At 36.0% G+C, this 17,682-nt stretch overlaps 1 protein-coding gene across 1 annotated transcript in view; it reads left to right on the forward strand.

Moving 5' to 3' along the window:
* LOC144374243 (uncharacterized) overlaps positions 1-17,682 on the forward strand; it is a 138,955-nt gene that overhangs the window by 78,988 nt on the left and 42,285 nt on the right. The window contains exons 4-6 of the mRNA XM_078037165.1: positions 10,270-10,323; positions 12,241-12,267; positions 14,644-14,687. Coding sequence (XP_077893291.1) covers positions 10,270-10,323; positions 12,241-12,267; positions 14,644-14,687 — 125 coding nt within the window. The remainder of the gene's footprint in view (positions 1-10,269; positions 10,324-12,240; positions 12,268-14,643; positions 14,688-17,682) is intronic.

Raw genomic sequence — 17,682 nt, forward strand, 5'->3', positions numbered from 1 at the left:
CTTCTGCTAGTAGCTATAGTCATAGGACGCCTCCTTTTTTCTTAAAGAACACCATCATTTTCCTTTTACAGAGCATTTTATAAAGTCAAATCACTTTAACCCTGAGTGTGGACCAGGTATTCTAAGGCTCGCCCTGCTCTCGAAGTGACTTTGCACTCCATTTCACTTGTTTCAATGGAATAAAAGATAGTTCTGTTCTTTAAGTAATAAATTTTAAGTTCCTTTAGAAGGGAATAAAAAGTTAATTGAAAGAAGCTTTTTAATGCTTGCTGGAAATAAATCGATTATGGTCATATATTCTTCAAACCACTTCCCCCTTGGTTCACTTCAGCATATTTCAATGAAACTCAGAACTAGTTATCATTCTAGTAAATGAAAATATTGGGAGAGAGGAGAATAAAAATCAAAGGAATTGGGGTTGGGAAAAAGGAGTGTAAGAAGTGAAGCTTTTCACAAGCCATTGCAGGACAAAGAAGCCACCAAGTGGAAGTATTTGAATGAATCACATCATGAAGTTTATTTATTTGCCATTTTAATTTAAAAGCCACTATATTTTAATAGAAGAGCATACAGAAATATTCACTTATTAGTTCTTAGTAAATTACATCTGTAATTTGGAAAAGCTTGTGCCCCTAGATTCCCTTACATATGTCCATTGGTTCACATATTGATGCTTCAGTCATTCATTCAACAGTGATTTATTCAAACTTTACAAAGTGCCAGGCACCAACTGAGTACCAAAGTTAAAGCTGTGTCCACTGTCATGGAATTTCCAGGCTAAGGGGAATAAGAACATTTATTAAACAATATGCTGAAAGTATGTTAAGTTGCAATGCTGTTAAGTAGTATGCAAGAGGAGCATAGGGCAGTCTGGCCTCTGAAAGACAAAGAGAGCTTCCTGGAATAGATGACTTAAAGTGAGAATTAAAATCTGACAAATGTTGTCAAGGGAAAGAATAACCATGACTATGTTGTAATACACACAAATTACAGAGAACCTTGGTCTTAGAATTCTGTTCAAAAACACCATAGTACTAATCACTATGGGGTTTTAAAATTTATCATGGATAACCAATACTCCAAATTTTATACCACTAAACTGTTAAATAATATAAGCCACAAAACCAGTTTTTGTATCATTAGATCTAATTTCTAATATCAATTTAGAATTTGAAATTTTATTAAAAATAAAACTGCATTGAGATAGTTTATTGTTATAATCATAACATAGTAACATCTACCAGGTTTCATTTATTTGACCTCTGGTCACAGTGCCAAGGGGCCAACCATTATCTAACTGTAAAACAGCATGGATGCTAAACATGGTGGTTCTCACCTGTAACCCCAGCAATTTAGGAGGCTGATGTAGGATGTTCATAAGTTTGAGACCAGCTTGGCAAATTAGCAAAATCCTGTCTCTAAATAAAAAATAAAAAGGACTAGCATGTAGTCCAGTGGTAAAACTACTCTGGGTTCAATCCCCAGTGCCCCAAAGAAAACAAATAAAACAACACAGCATTGTTGAGGTTAATTTATAAGAAATTAAATTTTTTTTCAGGATTATTTTCTGTTCCTTGCCTAGTGCAGAGAACAGAAGTTGTATAAAATAATTACTAGCGGGACACAGTTACACACCTATAATCCCAGAGGATCAGGAGCCTAGAGCAGAAGGATGACAAGTTCAAAGCCAGCCTCAGCAACTTAGGGAGACCTAAATAAAAAATAAAAAGGATTGCAGGGGTGGCAAGGGGAGGTATGTGGCTTAGTGGTTAAGCACCCCCGGGGTTCAATCCCTTGTACCAAAAAATAAAATAATTACTAAAATTCACTCAGCACTTACTAGCTGCCAGATTCTATTCTAAGGATTCTGTGCACACTAACTCACACAGTTCATAGCAATCCTATGGAGTAAATGCTGTGATTATTTCCATTTTATTAATGAGAAAATAGAGCTACAAAAGCACAAATTTTCTCCCCAGAGTCACCCAGGTATTATGACTGAATAGCCTTCAAAGCCAGAAATTCTGCTTGTAATGCATAATAGTAGTTAAGAATGTAGATTTGTAAAATCACATTGATTGGTACAACTATAATATTTTTATTTTACATTATTGACACAACTATTACGTTACATAATTGATATATTATGTTATTTTATAGTTTTAGACATTTGTGATTCTTAAATATTGGTAGTTTTTAACAAAGCATGATGAAAGTCTGGTTACTAGGTTTAATGTGAATGTGAAAATCTGAGCACTGCATACCCAATGCCTGATTAGCATTGCTCCTAGGTATTTGTATGACCTTGGACAAATTGCCTTCTCTAAACCTTAGTTTCCTCATTTGTCAAATAGAGATTATAATATTTACCTCAGAGTTTAATCAGAAAAAATAATGGAAGTAAGTATAATTGTAAATATAATAAATATAATTTTCTATTAAAAGATGAAAACTTTCCTCTCTGCATTAGAGGCCTTAATACCTCCACGACACAAATCTCCTGGGTACCCAAGTGAGTATTAGTAAAGTATTATCTCATTCTACTCTCCATTGACCTTTAGAATTTTTCCAGTTGACCAAAGCCGGTTAAAACTTCCATTATAAATTAAGCACATTCTCTTTGTAAAAGAAAAAAACATATATCATTCAAACTATTCATGGCAGGGATGAGGGGCCAGGTAGGGAGTTCATCAGTGGGATCCATGTGTACCACTACCTGGCCATCAAACGTTACAAGTGTGCTCAAAACAAATAGTTCCTGTTATTTATGTAAATTTCATCCAGATAAACTCAATTGGTCTATATTCTGAGACCCCTAAATTCTTAGCTATCTCCCTGAATTTCATTTCCATTCTTCGACTTATCTGTCTATATTAGCAATATAGAAAATTAAAATTAAATATTAGCCAGAAGACCTCTTTATTACATAGCTTATACTTCTTTACTAAATAGCTTTAATATATAGCTTATAATTGATACAACAATGTTTTCTTATTTTACATTTTTAGACATTTGTAATTCTTAAACATGGATTTTTTTTAAAGAGCATAATGAAGATTTGGTTACTAAATTTTATTTAGATATTACTTTGATCAATTTAAGACCCATTTCAGCAAATTACCTGATATAGCATGTTTGCATTAAGTTTCTGGTTGATCTGTCTGTCTACTTTTCTACTCATTAAGATCGTATTACCAATGTGGACAGAGATTCTAATTTGGGGAAGGGAGTTTGCTGATTATATAAACAAGACCAAACTTCCCTACAGGAATGGCAGTTCTCTGATGAATAACCAACTCTGTCTGTCTTTTCTTTCACCATGTTACAAAGCCTCCTTCACCTCCAGGAAAGGAAAAACAGAGAATCGGGCATGGGGCGGGCAAGTTGGAGCTAAAAACTGCTGGCTGCTCCTCACAGAGAGAAGTTGAATTGCCAGTATGGTCTGAGAGGGAGGATGGGGGAGAAAGGAGAAGTTAGGGACATGAAGACAAACTGTGTGCTCGGTGATGTGATGTCATCCCAAGAGCGCCACATAGTCAGTCTTGAATTCACAAGAAGCTGGGGCAGGATGAGCCCTTTGAGGCAATGGGTAAAGAACTGACTGACCCACCTGAATCCATCTGGGGCAAACCAGAGTTGACTCAGTTCATGAAGACAAGAACTTGAGCCGTGGTAATGGGAAAGCAGGTCTCGGGCATCTGAGGCCTGTGAAAGTGGGTCTGAAGCCAAATTTATTCAGATTTCTGAGGAATAAGGAACCACTCTTCCCTTCGCAGAGTCTGCAGGGCTTAGGTAACCAGGTAACATCTTTAATCCAACAACAACAAATAATGTTAACTGTTATTATACATCTTACTCCATTAGGGCTAACATTGAATCAGAGCCCTGCATACTTTACAGAAGACACATGGAGCCCATAGAAGTGCAAACCATTGGCCCTGCACCACTGGAAGCAGAAATTTTGGGATGCTTCCTAGAGCTACTTTGCTATTTCATGCTAAAAATTAAGCAGAAAGGAAACATGATAAAATTGAATGAGTTTTTTTTTAGACAGAAGCTGCTCAGAAGAATGAGATAACCTGGGTTCTAATGTCATCCCTATCTCTTTGCTGCTTTTGTTCCTGGGAGACTTACTTGCCCTGTCTGAATGTGTTTGTCTATTAAAAGTCATTGAACCTGATCCCCTTCTACGAAACTATTTCATTGTAATCTAAGTGTTTTGTCTTAGGGAAAAGCAGATGTTAGAGTGAGTTCATGAGGTAAGTGGTAATGCTTGGGGACTTTAGGTGACATGATAAAGCGTCAGCTACTTCTTGACCTTCATCTCAGGGAAGAAGCAGAGGGAATGAGGGATAAAACCACGTCTATATAAATGTTGTTAGGCCAAATGAATGGAGTCTTTTGAGGGGGATATACTGGGGACTTAGCCTGGGGACAATCCACCACTGAGCTATATTTCTAGCCCTTTTTGTTTGTGTATTTGTTTTAGGTACCGGGAATTGAACTCAGGGGCACTCGACCACTGAACCACATCCCCAGCCCTATTTTGTATTTTATTTAGAGACAGGGACTCAGTGAGTTGCCTAGTGCCTTGCTTTTACTGGGGCTGGCTTTGAACTTGCGATCCTCCTGCCTCAACCTTCCAAGCTGCTGGTATTTCAGGCATGTGTCCCCGTGCCCTGCTTTTTGTTTTGTTTTGTTTTTCTACTTTGAGATAGGGTATCACTATTTTGAGATAGGTATATGCTTAGGTGTTGGAGTCTTTAATCCTCTAAGGTAACCACTCTTCCCCTCGCAGAGTCTGCAGGGCTTAGGGTCTTTCTTGGAAGCTACAGAAGTTCTCATTCCTGGCTGTCCTTCACACACAACTCCACCCCTGCTTCTCCCCTTTGTCACTCTTACCTTCTGTCTTCAGTCCTCACATCACAGGTTGACCTGGACTTGGAGGGGACAACTGCTGGTTAACATCTCTCCTACCTTTTCCTGGGTCCCCTCTCTGCCCACCAAAGACAGCTTTGCTGGAGCTGAGACCAAAAGCCATCTCTGGCCATGAGATTTATTTTCCAGTCTCCCAGTAGGGCAGCCTGGCCATCTTAGTGTCTCAACCAGCCTACATTGCGCTCACATCCTCAAATGTACTTAACTCATTTGTGAAGAAATTAGTGTGAAAGTGTAGAGAAGAAGTATAATCAAGGATGAACAGTGCACAAATAAAATTTCAATGATTACTTATGCATGCATGTGCGCATGCACACTCACACACATACACACACACACACACACACACACACACACACACACAAAACACGATGAATAGTGCACTTGGCCAGCCCACACAGACTTAATAAAGGGTAGTGGAGCTGCTACACAGGGTCATTAGTGTAAACTGAATCTCCCTTCTGTCAAAGTTCTTAAGCTGAGGTGCATGTATCCTTGGGAGTTTACAGAAGTGTGCAGGGGTACAAAATCACAGAGGATCTAGGGCAGTAATAACACTTAGAATTTGGGCATAGGATTCTTATTTTATATTTTATTTGTCTTCTACATTTAGGTAGAGTTTGAGGTTAAGTATTTTGACCACTTTATACCTCCTATCTTCACCTAAGTTCATGTTTGCACCCATCTGCCATTAAAGAACTAGAATGGAAAACTAAACTCAAATAAAATATATATAGTGTGTGTATAGTTATAAGGAGAGAGAGAATGTGGATAAATATGAATGGAGAGCTAGACACCATTTTTCTGACTCTGCCCTGAAAAATATTTCTGGATGTTGCTGGTTGGTGCCTCATTGCATTCAAAGAACAATCCTGTATTGGTTGATATTTATCTAATTGTTGCCAAAGGCTCTGAGGCTCTGAAACCTATAAAGCATGTCTCCTCCTCACCGATGGCTGCTGCAGAAGAAAAATGGCTGTAGGCTGGTCTTGCTCACTGGTGAAGCCAGGGAGACCCTTCTGTGTGCTGAGTCACTGTCAGGAAGAAAGGCCCAGTGCACCCAGAGTTTCAGGGAGGTATCAGTGACCAACACTGGATATTTTTAGTCTTTATTTCATTCTACATAGTCACCCCACGATCACCAGCTCCAGGGGCAGAGCATCCTAACCTCTGATGCCGCATTGTGTTCTATGTCACCCTTTTCATCTAGTGCCAAGCCTGTGCTTGGCATGAATAACATGAAGTTATTTTCATCTTCTGTTTGGATGATTTTTTCTGAAAATGCACTGCTGAATAGAAATCATTCTATTTTCAAATTACATTATGCTAAAAATGTAAAGCTCAATTCATTTTAAATTTCCAATGACAGAATGGAAAGCTATTGTGATTGAAGTGATGGTGAGTGATATTACTGCTGAATGACTTGTTTCCCTTTAGCACTCAGTCTGTGTGAGAAAACCACATTTCTTTCTGTCATTAAGTGCTCTTTTCAAGTGGACCTTGAGTAGTAGTACCTGAAATAATTGCAAAAGCCTTAAGCGATGTTTTATGTTTTGTTAGAGTTCCAAAGAGTATTTGGTGTACATAAATGTATATAAAATAAAAACAGCCAACTATCTTTCTTAAAAGTCACTCCAACTTACTTTCAGCTTAAATTTGGAAAAGGTCATTTTGGAGTAATGTACTGGGAGTGGCCTTAAAATTTAAACTATGCTAGAGAAAACCCCATCAATCTACCTGTCGTTAAGATGTTACCTGCTTTGTTACCATCGATTAAATGTCCTCAGTGTTTATAAATGTGGAAGGCATTCAGAAGTAGATGGATAGGTTGTCCAACAAACATGAGACTAGCTGTACACACACACACTGCTACACACACACACACACACACACACACATACACACACACAAAGCCTAGTTCCTGTTTTTGTATCTTTCTGATATGTGTATGTTTCTGTTATATCTACATGTTTTACTATTATATAATAGTATAATATCATTAGAACTTTATTTGAAGGGGACTCATGATAATTTTGTCTTCATATATTGGAACAAATTAATACACTACAGGACATAGTTCATTCCTCATTAAGACTATGCTTTGATTTCTATTTATTATGCCTCTTCATGAGCTGAAAGAAAACTTTGCTCAAGAAAAGAAAAACAAAACAAAACAAGAACAAATAACCACAAACTCAATTAGATGTCTCCTTCAGTTATTATGTATATATCTTTTTTTCTCACTCAAAAATAAGCTTTGAGTATAGGCACCTGTCATGTCTCATCTTTTATAGTCCATGAAACTCTGAGACCGCAGTAGAACATACAGTGGATTTTCTCTAGCTCTTAGATAAATGAATTCATGCCTTTCAGGATCGCATAGCTTAGCTTTGGTCCTCAGAGTTGAACAGGACTTCAGCTCGAACATTTCTTTCACACTTCCTAGGAGACATAGAATGCTCTAAGGCCCCCTCATATGACTTGGGATGTATTTTTATTGATGCTCTTTATTAAAGGTAAAATGCTATGGGTCACTTTTTCTTCTTATCATCTCCCTTTGATTCATTCAAGTAACAGTATTCTTCAGTGTCCAGATTTAAAGTCCTATGAATCTATTTATAGTATAAACTCAGGAGAAAATATTTAACTTGAAAGTGAAAAAGAAATGTCAAATTGAACAGCAGTGTTCTCTTATTTAGGCTTATTAAGCAGCCACAAAGAGAATTAAAATTGTGATATCCAATGTTAATGAAGTTATGAAAAACTAATACAGAATGGATGCCTATCAAAGCAAATAAAACTCAGAATGCTCTTAGAAGGCAATTTAGAAACATGCAGTTAGGGCCATAATGTTTCCAGTGACTAAAACATAAATCCAGGGCATTTATCATAATTAAAAATTTGACAGAAAAATATGAGCATGTTTACAAAGGTATTTACTTTAGTTTGACAATAAAAATTTGGATAGAATATTCAACCTGAGTATTCAACAATGTGGGACTGATGAAACAAATGATCACACTTGGCTTTGATAGAGGATAATCAACCTATTCACAAGACAATAATGAATATCATGTGAAAACACATGTGTGATGAACAAAAATCATAACATTAAACTATGTAATATACTTTCAATTGGTTGGAAATATGTAAGTTAAAAAAAAGACTACAGAAACAGGACAAAATGAAAATAGTCATAAAGGTGATGAGATTATTGGTGCAATTTTTTATTTCATCTTAGGTTAAAGGTTATTTTAGAAATATGTAAAATCAAAGAGAAAAGGGGATCAAATTTTAGTCCCTTGATGTTCATATATTAAGGAGAATGTTAGGCAGATAACATTCTCCTTAATATATGAATATTATAAGCAACATTTCTCTTCCTTGCTTGAAATCTCAGCATGAATTTTGTCTGGTTCCAAGGGGCTTAATCCTTTTTTTAAAGTAACTCTGGCTACCATGGTTATTCTTTGAAAGTCTAAACAAAGTTTTCATTGTTCTCTGGCAGCATCTCTTATTTGCATTAAAACATGAGTTATGATATTAGTGCATCCTGTTGTGAATTCTTTGAAGAAAGCAGACTCAATAGCTCTTTTTCTAGTTCCACAGTAAATGATAGTCCTCTTTCAGGGTGTATTCTGTTTCCAAGTTCTTATCCTTTTGTTGCATACAAATGGCATATCAAAATTTTCCCATAATGGCCATCATTATTCTAGGTCAACAATTTTGTCCTTTTACCAAGGAAAGTGCAAGAGTTGCCATCACAGTGTGATTTTAGAGAGGAAGTCGAATTTCTTCCAGAAGGTTAAGACCTCAGCATTTATAATAATCCAGCACAATAGTAAGATATTTTTCACTCTTCCTGAAAGAGACCACAAGCTTCACATGGCTTAGATTAATCTGGTAGGAATGCCTGAATTATCTTTAGGTAAATTATATTTAATTTAGGTTTCTGTACATTCTAGAAAGTCATTTGTAAATGGGACATATAAACCAAATACAATGAAGATAGAAATATTCATTATCCTCTCTCTCTCAGTTTCTAGATACTTTCATTCATCAGTGTTAAAAGCCCCACCTTTTAAGCCAGATCATGAGTTCAAATCCTGATTATATTTATGTAAATCTGGACAAATTACTTTTTAATTCCTTAGTTTCTTCACGTATAAAATAGACAGCAATAGTACTACATAGAAGCTTCTGAGAACTAATTGAATTAATGAATGTAAAGATCTTGGCACATTAAAAAAAATGTTACTTTATTATTAATGTACATATTTTTGAGGCTGAGGCTGAGAACACAAATATAAAAATCACCCAATTCCTGCCCTTTAGATGATTTATAAAGTGTTCTTTAAAATCACTTAACTCTGTAACTTAAACCTAAAACTGCTCTAAAAATCAATCTGTCAAAAAAAATTCAACTAAAAAACAACTTTATCACCCTCAGTGGAAGGAAGTTGTCCACTAGTTGGAGCACACAGGAAAGGGCTTTGCAGGTGTTTTAAAATGAGATTCTCATGGATCTAAGTTGGAACCAACTAGCAGCAGAAATGCACAAGGTCGGTGGGTTTCTTTTGATTCTGGGTACTTTATGGGACTCTCTTTTTCTCTTCTTTGGAAAATCATTGCTGGTTGAAAATCCAGAAAGACTAGTAGACATCATCACCTTTCTTAGATGGATAATTTTTCTAGATTAATAGCCATCATCTCCCTCCCACTCCACCCCCCGCCAGAAGTCTCCCTTTCAGTATGAGAATGAGAGCCCTTAAGTCCAAATATGTTATTCGAATTATTTTTACAATGATATTGGAAAAATAAATCAAAGCCATTTTTTACTTTTAACTTTTGTATCAAATGTGTCTAAATACATTAAGTGGGTATTCAAAGATGTGTCTTCTTCAAGATTTAGATTTACAAATGTTCATTTGATTAAATCTAATATGAAAATATTATGATTTAATCTTTATTTTTCTGAGTTAATCTCTTAAAAATTCTCCATCTTAAGTGTCTTATATTTTCAAGGATCTTTTATTCATTCAACCAGTACTTATATGATATATAGGCTGTACCTAGTACCATGCTAGATATTAACTCCATGGGTCAGTCCCTTCATCTTTCTTACTGATAAAAATAATAAATTAATTAATCCTGTTATATACCTTGCTCTCTATCACATAAAATTTTGGATTGTACAAGCTAACTTGTGATTACAGTAATAGTCATTTTTCTCTTTTTCTACAGCATTATTGAATGGTTATCTCCTCTAACTACCTCATGTGCTGATTTTGTCTGTTTTACTTAGTGATGATACCTGTTTTTCATTTTGAGGGTGAGCCTCGGTTGCCTGGAACAGTAGGACAGAATGGAATCCCAGGGCCAAAGGTTAGTACAAATAAAGCCAAAAAGAATCATTCAACTCATGGATTTCCATCAGATTGTAGCTATCACAATTTTTTTTTATATCCTTTTGATGGCACTCGGGTGGAATTTTTTTGTCAATAGTATAATATGCTACAGTATAGAACTTTGTGACTAATAAATAAATTATATTTGTGATTTTTATTACTGTTAAGTTAAAAAGGCAGAAAAACAAATAGGATATGATTGTCTAAAATCTTAATTCTGGGATAATTAACATAAGAAAAACCCCATTTCAATAAGACTGTTGTCATTTTACCATTTTATAAGCATATAAAAACATGAGTCCCCTACATACTGCCTAACATATACATATTTACAAACCTTCCTAAAGATAATGTTCACATGCCTCTGTGGCTTTTCCTCAATATCTGGCCACCTTAAGCCTCTCCTAACACAACCAGTTAATCAGATGAAGAGCAGAATTAAGATGTGGCATGTTTAAAATTTAAAAATGAATGTGGCTCTGAATTACTAAATAGGGAAAAAATGTAATGAAGATCTTTTTTTTTGGATCACATGTTTTCTTTGTTTCTTAAAGAACAAATGAATCTGTTAAATATAAAAAGATTGGTGACAATTTAGTTTAAACCAAACAGGTAGACAAATCCCAAATCCTTTGATGAGTGAACATCCATTGAAGTACAAAACTAATGCCTAATCCCATCAGCTGTGCTGGTGCGTATCCCTACCCAAAGATGCCTGTTAGCTGATTTTACAGATCACATTGCTATTGACAGGCGCCTCAGACAGATCTAAAATGTATAGACCTGTCCTTTGTCCTGCAGGGGAGGAAAGAAAATGTGCCCTCTGGGACTATAGTCGTTTTCCTGTCTTTTTCCCTCTCTTGCTCCATGTTAAAAAGCCAAATGATGGGAGTTAATGCTTAATGCATATTCACTGTGCTATTCTTGTGTTGCCTAGCGACCCGACATCAGGACGGATGTTTAGAAGTAAAGGTGGCCAGAGATTCAGAGAGCCAAAGGGTCAGGTTGAGTTCCGGAGAATGAAAAGGGTCTTGCCTTCAAACTGACTTCTAGAGTAGGTTATATTTTCATTTAAAAAAAAACTCACAATAATTGCCTTATACCATTTTTTAAAAAGCAGTCTCATCTCATGACAACCCTCAATCTTTTCAGCTGGAAATATTATTATAATGTGTGTGATGGACTTTAGAACTTTCCCACCCCATCTCCTGTCCTTTCCTGGGTAAAGTGAAAATGAAATTCTTTTCAGAGCATTGTAGTTTTCGTGTCTTTGGGGTCATCATTTCAGTTAAGATGTCTCTTCAAAACTCACTGAAATTCTGCCCCTTTCTTATGTCTTCCTTGAAAGAATTCGTACCTCCTAAAATATACCTCACCTGGAACACGCTAGTTATCAACAGTTAGAGGGAGTATGTGACATTGTGAAGGGGTCTGAGTTCAGCATCTCAGGTTTATGATCCTATTAGGAAAAGACCACACTGGAACTCCAGTCCCAGGAAATAATCCTCACACCTGGAGATGCTTTGTGTGAAGGGTTTTGTGGAAGGACATGCCAGAGTTTGGACAGAATAAAAAACAGCAGATTAAGAAGTCTCTCCAGATACTGAACCCTCTTCTGCTCCTCAGTGGCCCAGCCTGTGCCTGGATCATCTTGAAACACTGCACATGTCTTTATTCCTGTAAAAGCCAATAATTAAGAGTACATATGGTATTGATATACATACCCAGTTCTGCAGGAAACTCATCATACCTTTTTTTTCCTATAGAAACTATATATAACAAAAAAAAGTACCATACATAATTCACCTAATGTGTTCAATATCTGGTTTGTTCAATGTTACTTAATTAGGTGTTTTGGCACTTAACATTACTCAATCTTTGTTCTTTTGCTCAGGGAGAGCCTGGAGAACAAGGAGAAAAGGTATGATTCTACCTGTGTTTATCTTTTTTCCTTCCAAGAAGTACCCAGATGAACTGGATGAATGGATGGAGGGATGATAGATGGATGGACATACAGACAGATACGATAGTCGGGGGTGGGGGACAGTTAATAACTATATTCATTTGTCTGTTTTTAAACTGTTAATTAGGGAAAGAAGAAAATAGTGTTATTCTTGTGTACAGCAAAAATTTGAGTAAAATATTTAAAGAAATGGAGAAAAGGGAAACAAATTGAAACTCCTATGACAGACTTTAAATGGCTTTCAGAACTCCCTAGGCCTACAAAATCACTCTTATGCTCACTTGCTAATGCCAGGCCAGTACTCTTCTAAGCATCTACATCTCTCTCTACGGCTTCTTGGGTCATGAGGTTAAAGGGATACAGATGGTTTACCTGCAACAATTATCTGAATGTTGTCCCACAAACAATTCTTATAAAACCAGAAAGAGAAACAAAAGGAGAAGCAGGATGCTGCATGTTCAATTTCTGTTAGCCTCCTTTCCTTACTACCTTTGGGCCCACCCTGATGACTTCGACTCTCAGTGAATATGGTGGTGCTTATTTTCCTGGTTGTCATGCTATTTATTAGTGCTTGAGAATGTGCTGAGTGGGAAAAAACCAACACTTTACATTATACTCTTCCTAAGTGTTAGGATATTTCTGATAAGTTAGTATTGTAACCCCTAAGCTCAAAATAAATTCATCTAAAGTTAAAAAATACACACACACACACACACACACACATTTTTAATGCAACTGTATGTTTAAGCATTGTAAAGAAAAAAGGGAAAACATATTAAAATGGAAGAACAACAAAATAGAGGTATGTAAAAGCAATTTCATGAAGGGACAGCTCAGTCACACCCTTATCTTAACAACCACTCAAACCTAGTGAGGTTTGTTTTTTTTAATAAAAGGATTTTCTACAATTTTTTTAAAAGTATACAAATAAACTGCCTGTCAAAGTCTCCTAGTAATAGATTACATTTATTTGGAATCAAATAGTCCATGGTAATTAACTTGAAATTGATTAGTCCTCAGGTGATTGTTCTGTGTTGAAATTCAGGAGGGAGAGGGAATAATGGCAGCATCCTTCTGGAGTCTCATCAGATGGTGTCACCAGCTCGCACAGTCCACTGTAGAGTATCTGTCACCATAAATTTCATGCTTATTTGAAACAATAAAAGAAAATATGAAGGGAAAAATGGAATCTCCCTCTTCTACTTCCTCTGTCCTGAGAAACCATCCTCTTATTTTGAGGAACTCTTTAAATGATGAAAAGGTGAACCTCTTACAAAGCTGGAGAGGAGGGGATTCTACCCCGTGGAACACATGAGCAATTGTGCATTATTATCATAGCAGCTCCCACTAATGGCCCAGGATATGCCAGATATGCCCTAGTTGCTCTATACACAGGATATCACTTATTTATTAAAGTTGCACAAAGTGTTCTTATACTCACATTACACAAGAGACTCTGGATGCAAAGAGAATTTCATCTGCCCAGTAATGCCAAATTACTGGCTCCAAATTAATGACATTTCACCTTGTACATGCTATGCTGTAAAGCTTAGATTCAAGAATTCAGAATTTAAGGAGGCAAAGCATACAGCGTAAATGAATTTTTCCCCCAGTGGCATTGCATTGTGGATGGAAAGGAGATACCACGAAATAAGCATCAGAAGACTTAAAAATATCAAAGCATAAATTCCTCAAACTCATTTTATTGTGATTTATAAAAATAGTTTTCTAATAGAATATGTAAACTTTCATTTCACAAGTGCAACTCTTTTGTGTTTGTACAAAATATCTAGAGTATGATGTAGTGCCAAATAAATAAATGCTCAGTCCACAAGCTTTGAAAGCCCCGTCATGCATTTTGAGGCCCTGGAGAGCTAAAATGGGTTTGAAGAGAGGGTAGAATTTATACTAACAAAAGGAAAAAAGATGACGAGAGTCCAGCGGGCAAGTGTGGCACAGAGAAGAATACTGAGGTGGCAGGACATGGGTAGCATGACTTACTAAGAGAACTGTCAGGGAAAAAACCTTCATTAAAGAGGAGCTTTTAGCACAGGAGAAAAGAAGCAGACGGAAGAGGCTTAAATGTCCAAATATGCTATTAAAAGGCAGACAGATAAATTAGTGCTTCCTTGTTAATCTTGAGTTTAAAATTGTTCAGCCATTTCATTGTAATAAAATTAATTGTATTGAAATCAGGCAGCTGGTCAGGTATAAGTACATTACCTCTGTAGAACATTTCAACAGATTTCTTTCTATGGTGTGTTTGAATGAGAACTGCTCTTTGTTTTGTGGCACCAATATGTCTTACATGTCTCACTTTTTTTCCCTCCTCAGGGAGATACCGGAGAAAGTGGCCCCAAAGGTGACACAGGAAAAAGGTACAGTTTTATGAGATATGAAAGGGCATTCGTAGGAGCAAAATTGTTATTTTGTGTGTATGAAAATGGGAGGTTTTTTAAGATCAGAGATAGTTCTCCAAGATTAGAAGACATTTAAATATTTGATTAAAAGACATTTAAATATGTGATTCGTAAAAATTGATTAATTTGAATCCTTTCCACAAATTTAAATATTCTGAAAGCAAAACAATGTATCCCGAATGCTAGAAAATGCATAGCTAAGTTCCAATAATGTGGCCTTCAAGGAAGAAAAACACTTGTCCTGAATGCTCCCTTTATACACAGGGATATAACATAGAGTTCCTAAGGTGACTTAGTTTGGCCCAATTTAAGGAGAGAACATGTCAGGTTATTGGTATGAAATTTTAAAGTTTGATTATAAATGAATATCCCCTGATTAGATCCTTTAAATCAATCTTGAAAATTTGCCTCAACGTGAAACCCACTAAATCTGTGTATTTTATCTCTCCGTTGTCTCTCTCCTCCACTTGCCTTTTAAACCATGATCTGCAGGCATAGTGCAGTGGTCCGTGGCCTGTTTTCTTGCCTCCCTTTTTTTTCCCTCCACTCCATCATTGTAGCATTTGCTTGGATTCATCCTTTGACATCTGACATCAGAAAATTCTGACATTGATATTTCACTTCACCTTGACCATGTTAAAATCAAGAAAATCTTTCAAGAAGCCAAATCTAAAATAGAATCAGGTAGATTTTTAGCATAAATCAGGCTAAATAAATTGAGTGATTAAAAGCATTATTTACTTAGACTTATAGTTGAGAATGAAACATTCAACTTTAGAAGTTATTATAGTACAGATGGGTAATGGTTAGTCATAAAAACATATTCATAAAACAAAAAAACAATTATCTTTCTTTTCATAAATATTAATGTAAATATGGCATGGAGTGGGATTGAATCTATGTCACCACAATTGTGTTTGTATTTGAGGAACAGTCTAGAGGTTAGAGAGGACTTTTAGTTTCCTACAAGAAACTACAGGTTAGGGTCTCTTGGCCCCTGCACACTATTGACATTCTGAGCCAGGTAATTCTCTATTGTAGGAGTTGGCTGATGTTCAGTCACTCTTGGCTTCTACCTGCTAGATGCCAGTGGCACCCCTGAGTTGCAACAAAGACACATGTCCACACATTTCCAGATGTTCCCTGCAGTACAAATTCACCCTACATCAGTTCTACTGATGTAGACCCATTCTATTGATCTGCCAAATTTTAAATACCATGATGCCATCAGATGACATGAAACTTTTTGATGCATTTGAGACCAAGGTTAGAAGCCGACTACTCTCAAAATCAAAATTTGAAACCCTAAATGTATAAAATTAGGTGATGTTATGTTTAATTTTCTTGCTTCTTCTTAAAAGCAGAGGTCAGCCAACTTCTTCAGTAAAGGGCCAGAAAATAAATATTTTAAGTCTTTGTGGGCCATATGGTCTCTGTCATAAGCTCTTCAGCTCTGCTGTAGCGTAAACACAGCCACGGACAACATGTCAACAATGAGTGTGGCTGTGTTCCAATAAAACTTTATTCCTGGACACAGAACTTTTATTATTATATAATTTTCATGTGTCATGAAATATTGGTTTTTTTCACCCATTTAAAAATGTGAAAACTGTTCTTGGCTCAAGGGCCTTACAGGTGGCCAACTGGATTTGGCCACTGTTGCCAACCTCTGCCTGAAAGAAAGGAAATATTCTACACAGAGTAATTTCTTCAAGTGAAAAAGTGTATACCAAGTCTGAACTCTGCCTATATGGATTTATACAGAGGATTTTATGCTTTAGAAGATGTATTTTTAAAGCTGCATTTTTGGAACATAGGTCAATATTTGTTTCTTTAATCACACATTTTGAAATTTAATTTTACAATAGGGTGGCAACTTTTTTTATTTGAAAAGACCAAGTTATCTCAAAGGAATACTGTTCTTACTTTATATATTAATGCAAATCATTTACCATACTGACTCACACATCATAAACTTTCAATAAATATTAGCTTTTCTTACCACATGGAACTAGAAATCAACAAGATTGGTCATTTTTCTTTTTTTTAATATAAAAAAAAGTTTTACTAGTCAGCTGAAATTAAGTACAAGAAATGCCTCAGTTAGAATGGAAATCATTTCTATAAACTTTCAATGGGTCTAAACAGGATTGTAAATAGGAATCTGTAACACGTATAATATGTAATCTGACCTGTAGCATTCATCCCAAGAATGCTGTAATTGGAATACAATTTTTGATGTGTTTTTTAAACATTTCCTGCTTCTGTCATATAATTTGTTTCCAGCATGTTGGAAACACTCTGCTTGTGCCCTCTGTGTTCACTATGTAAAACTCATTCATCATTTACCAAGTTTGAGATGTAAAATTTTAAAAATACTCCTTTTCTGCTATTGATGTAGTAAATTACGTCATTAACTGATTCACTTTAATAGGATATTTTTTTATTTTTGATCCAACTCAGTGCCTTTGTATGGTAAAGCAATCTAAGCCTTTCCAGACTGGTCATCTGGAAATGTTGTGGAACTATAATATAAAAGCCACTGGGCTGGGTTTTCTCTGTGGCCAGCAACTAGGGTATACTCCAGGTTTAGGAGCAACTTGACAAAGACTGGTTTTAATCATGTGTGGAGTTACTATGGGAAGGTTTACTGTGGTGGTGTTCAACTCTTTTGAGTGTTAATCCCACAACCAAATGTACAAATGGATTTCTTATCTATTTTCATCCACTTGAAAGTAGATGTCTGTGCAGCCCAGTGAACAGTTTGACCATGTCACAAAATTCTTCACCCTTTTATTTGCTGGTAAAGATCTCCACATGCATTTTCTTGGCACTGACTATCTGTTTTTTCATTCTCCAGTTCCTACTATGAACACATTGTATTCTTATTTTACATTCACTTCCCATCTTTGATTTGCATCCTCTGAGCCTTTGTAGAAGCAACGTCATTTTG

The sequence above is a fragment of the Ictidomys tridecemlineatus genome, unplaced genomic scaffold (genome assembly GCF_052094955.1).
Source record: "Ictidomys tridecemlineatus isolate mIctTri1 unplaced genomic scaffold, mIctTri1.hap1 Scaffold_63, whole genome shotgun sequence".
Classification (NCBI taxonomy): Eukaryota; Metazoa; Chordata; class Mammalia; order Rodentia; family Sciuridae; genus Ictidomys; species Ictidomys tridecemlineatus.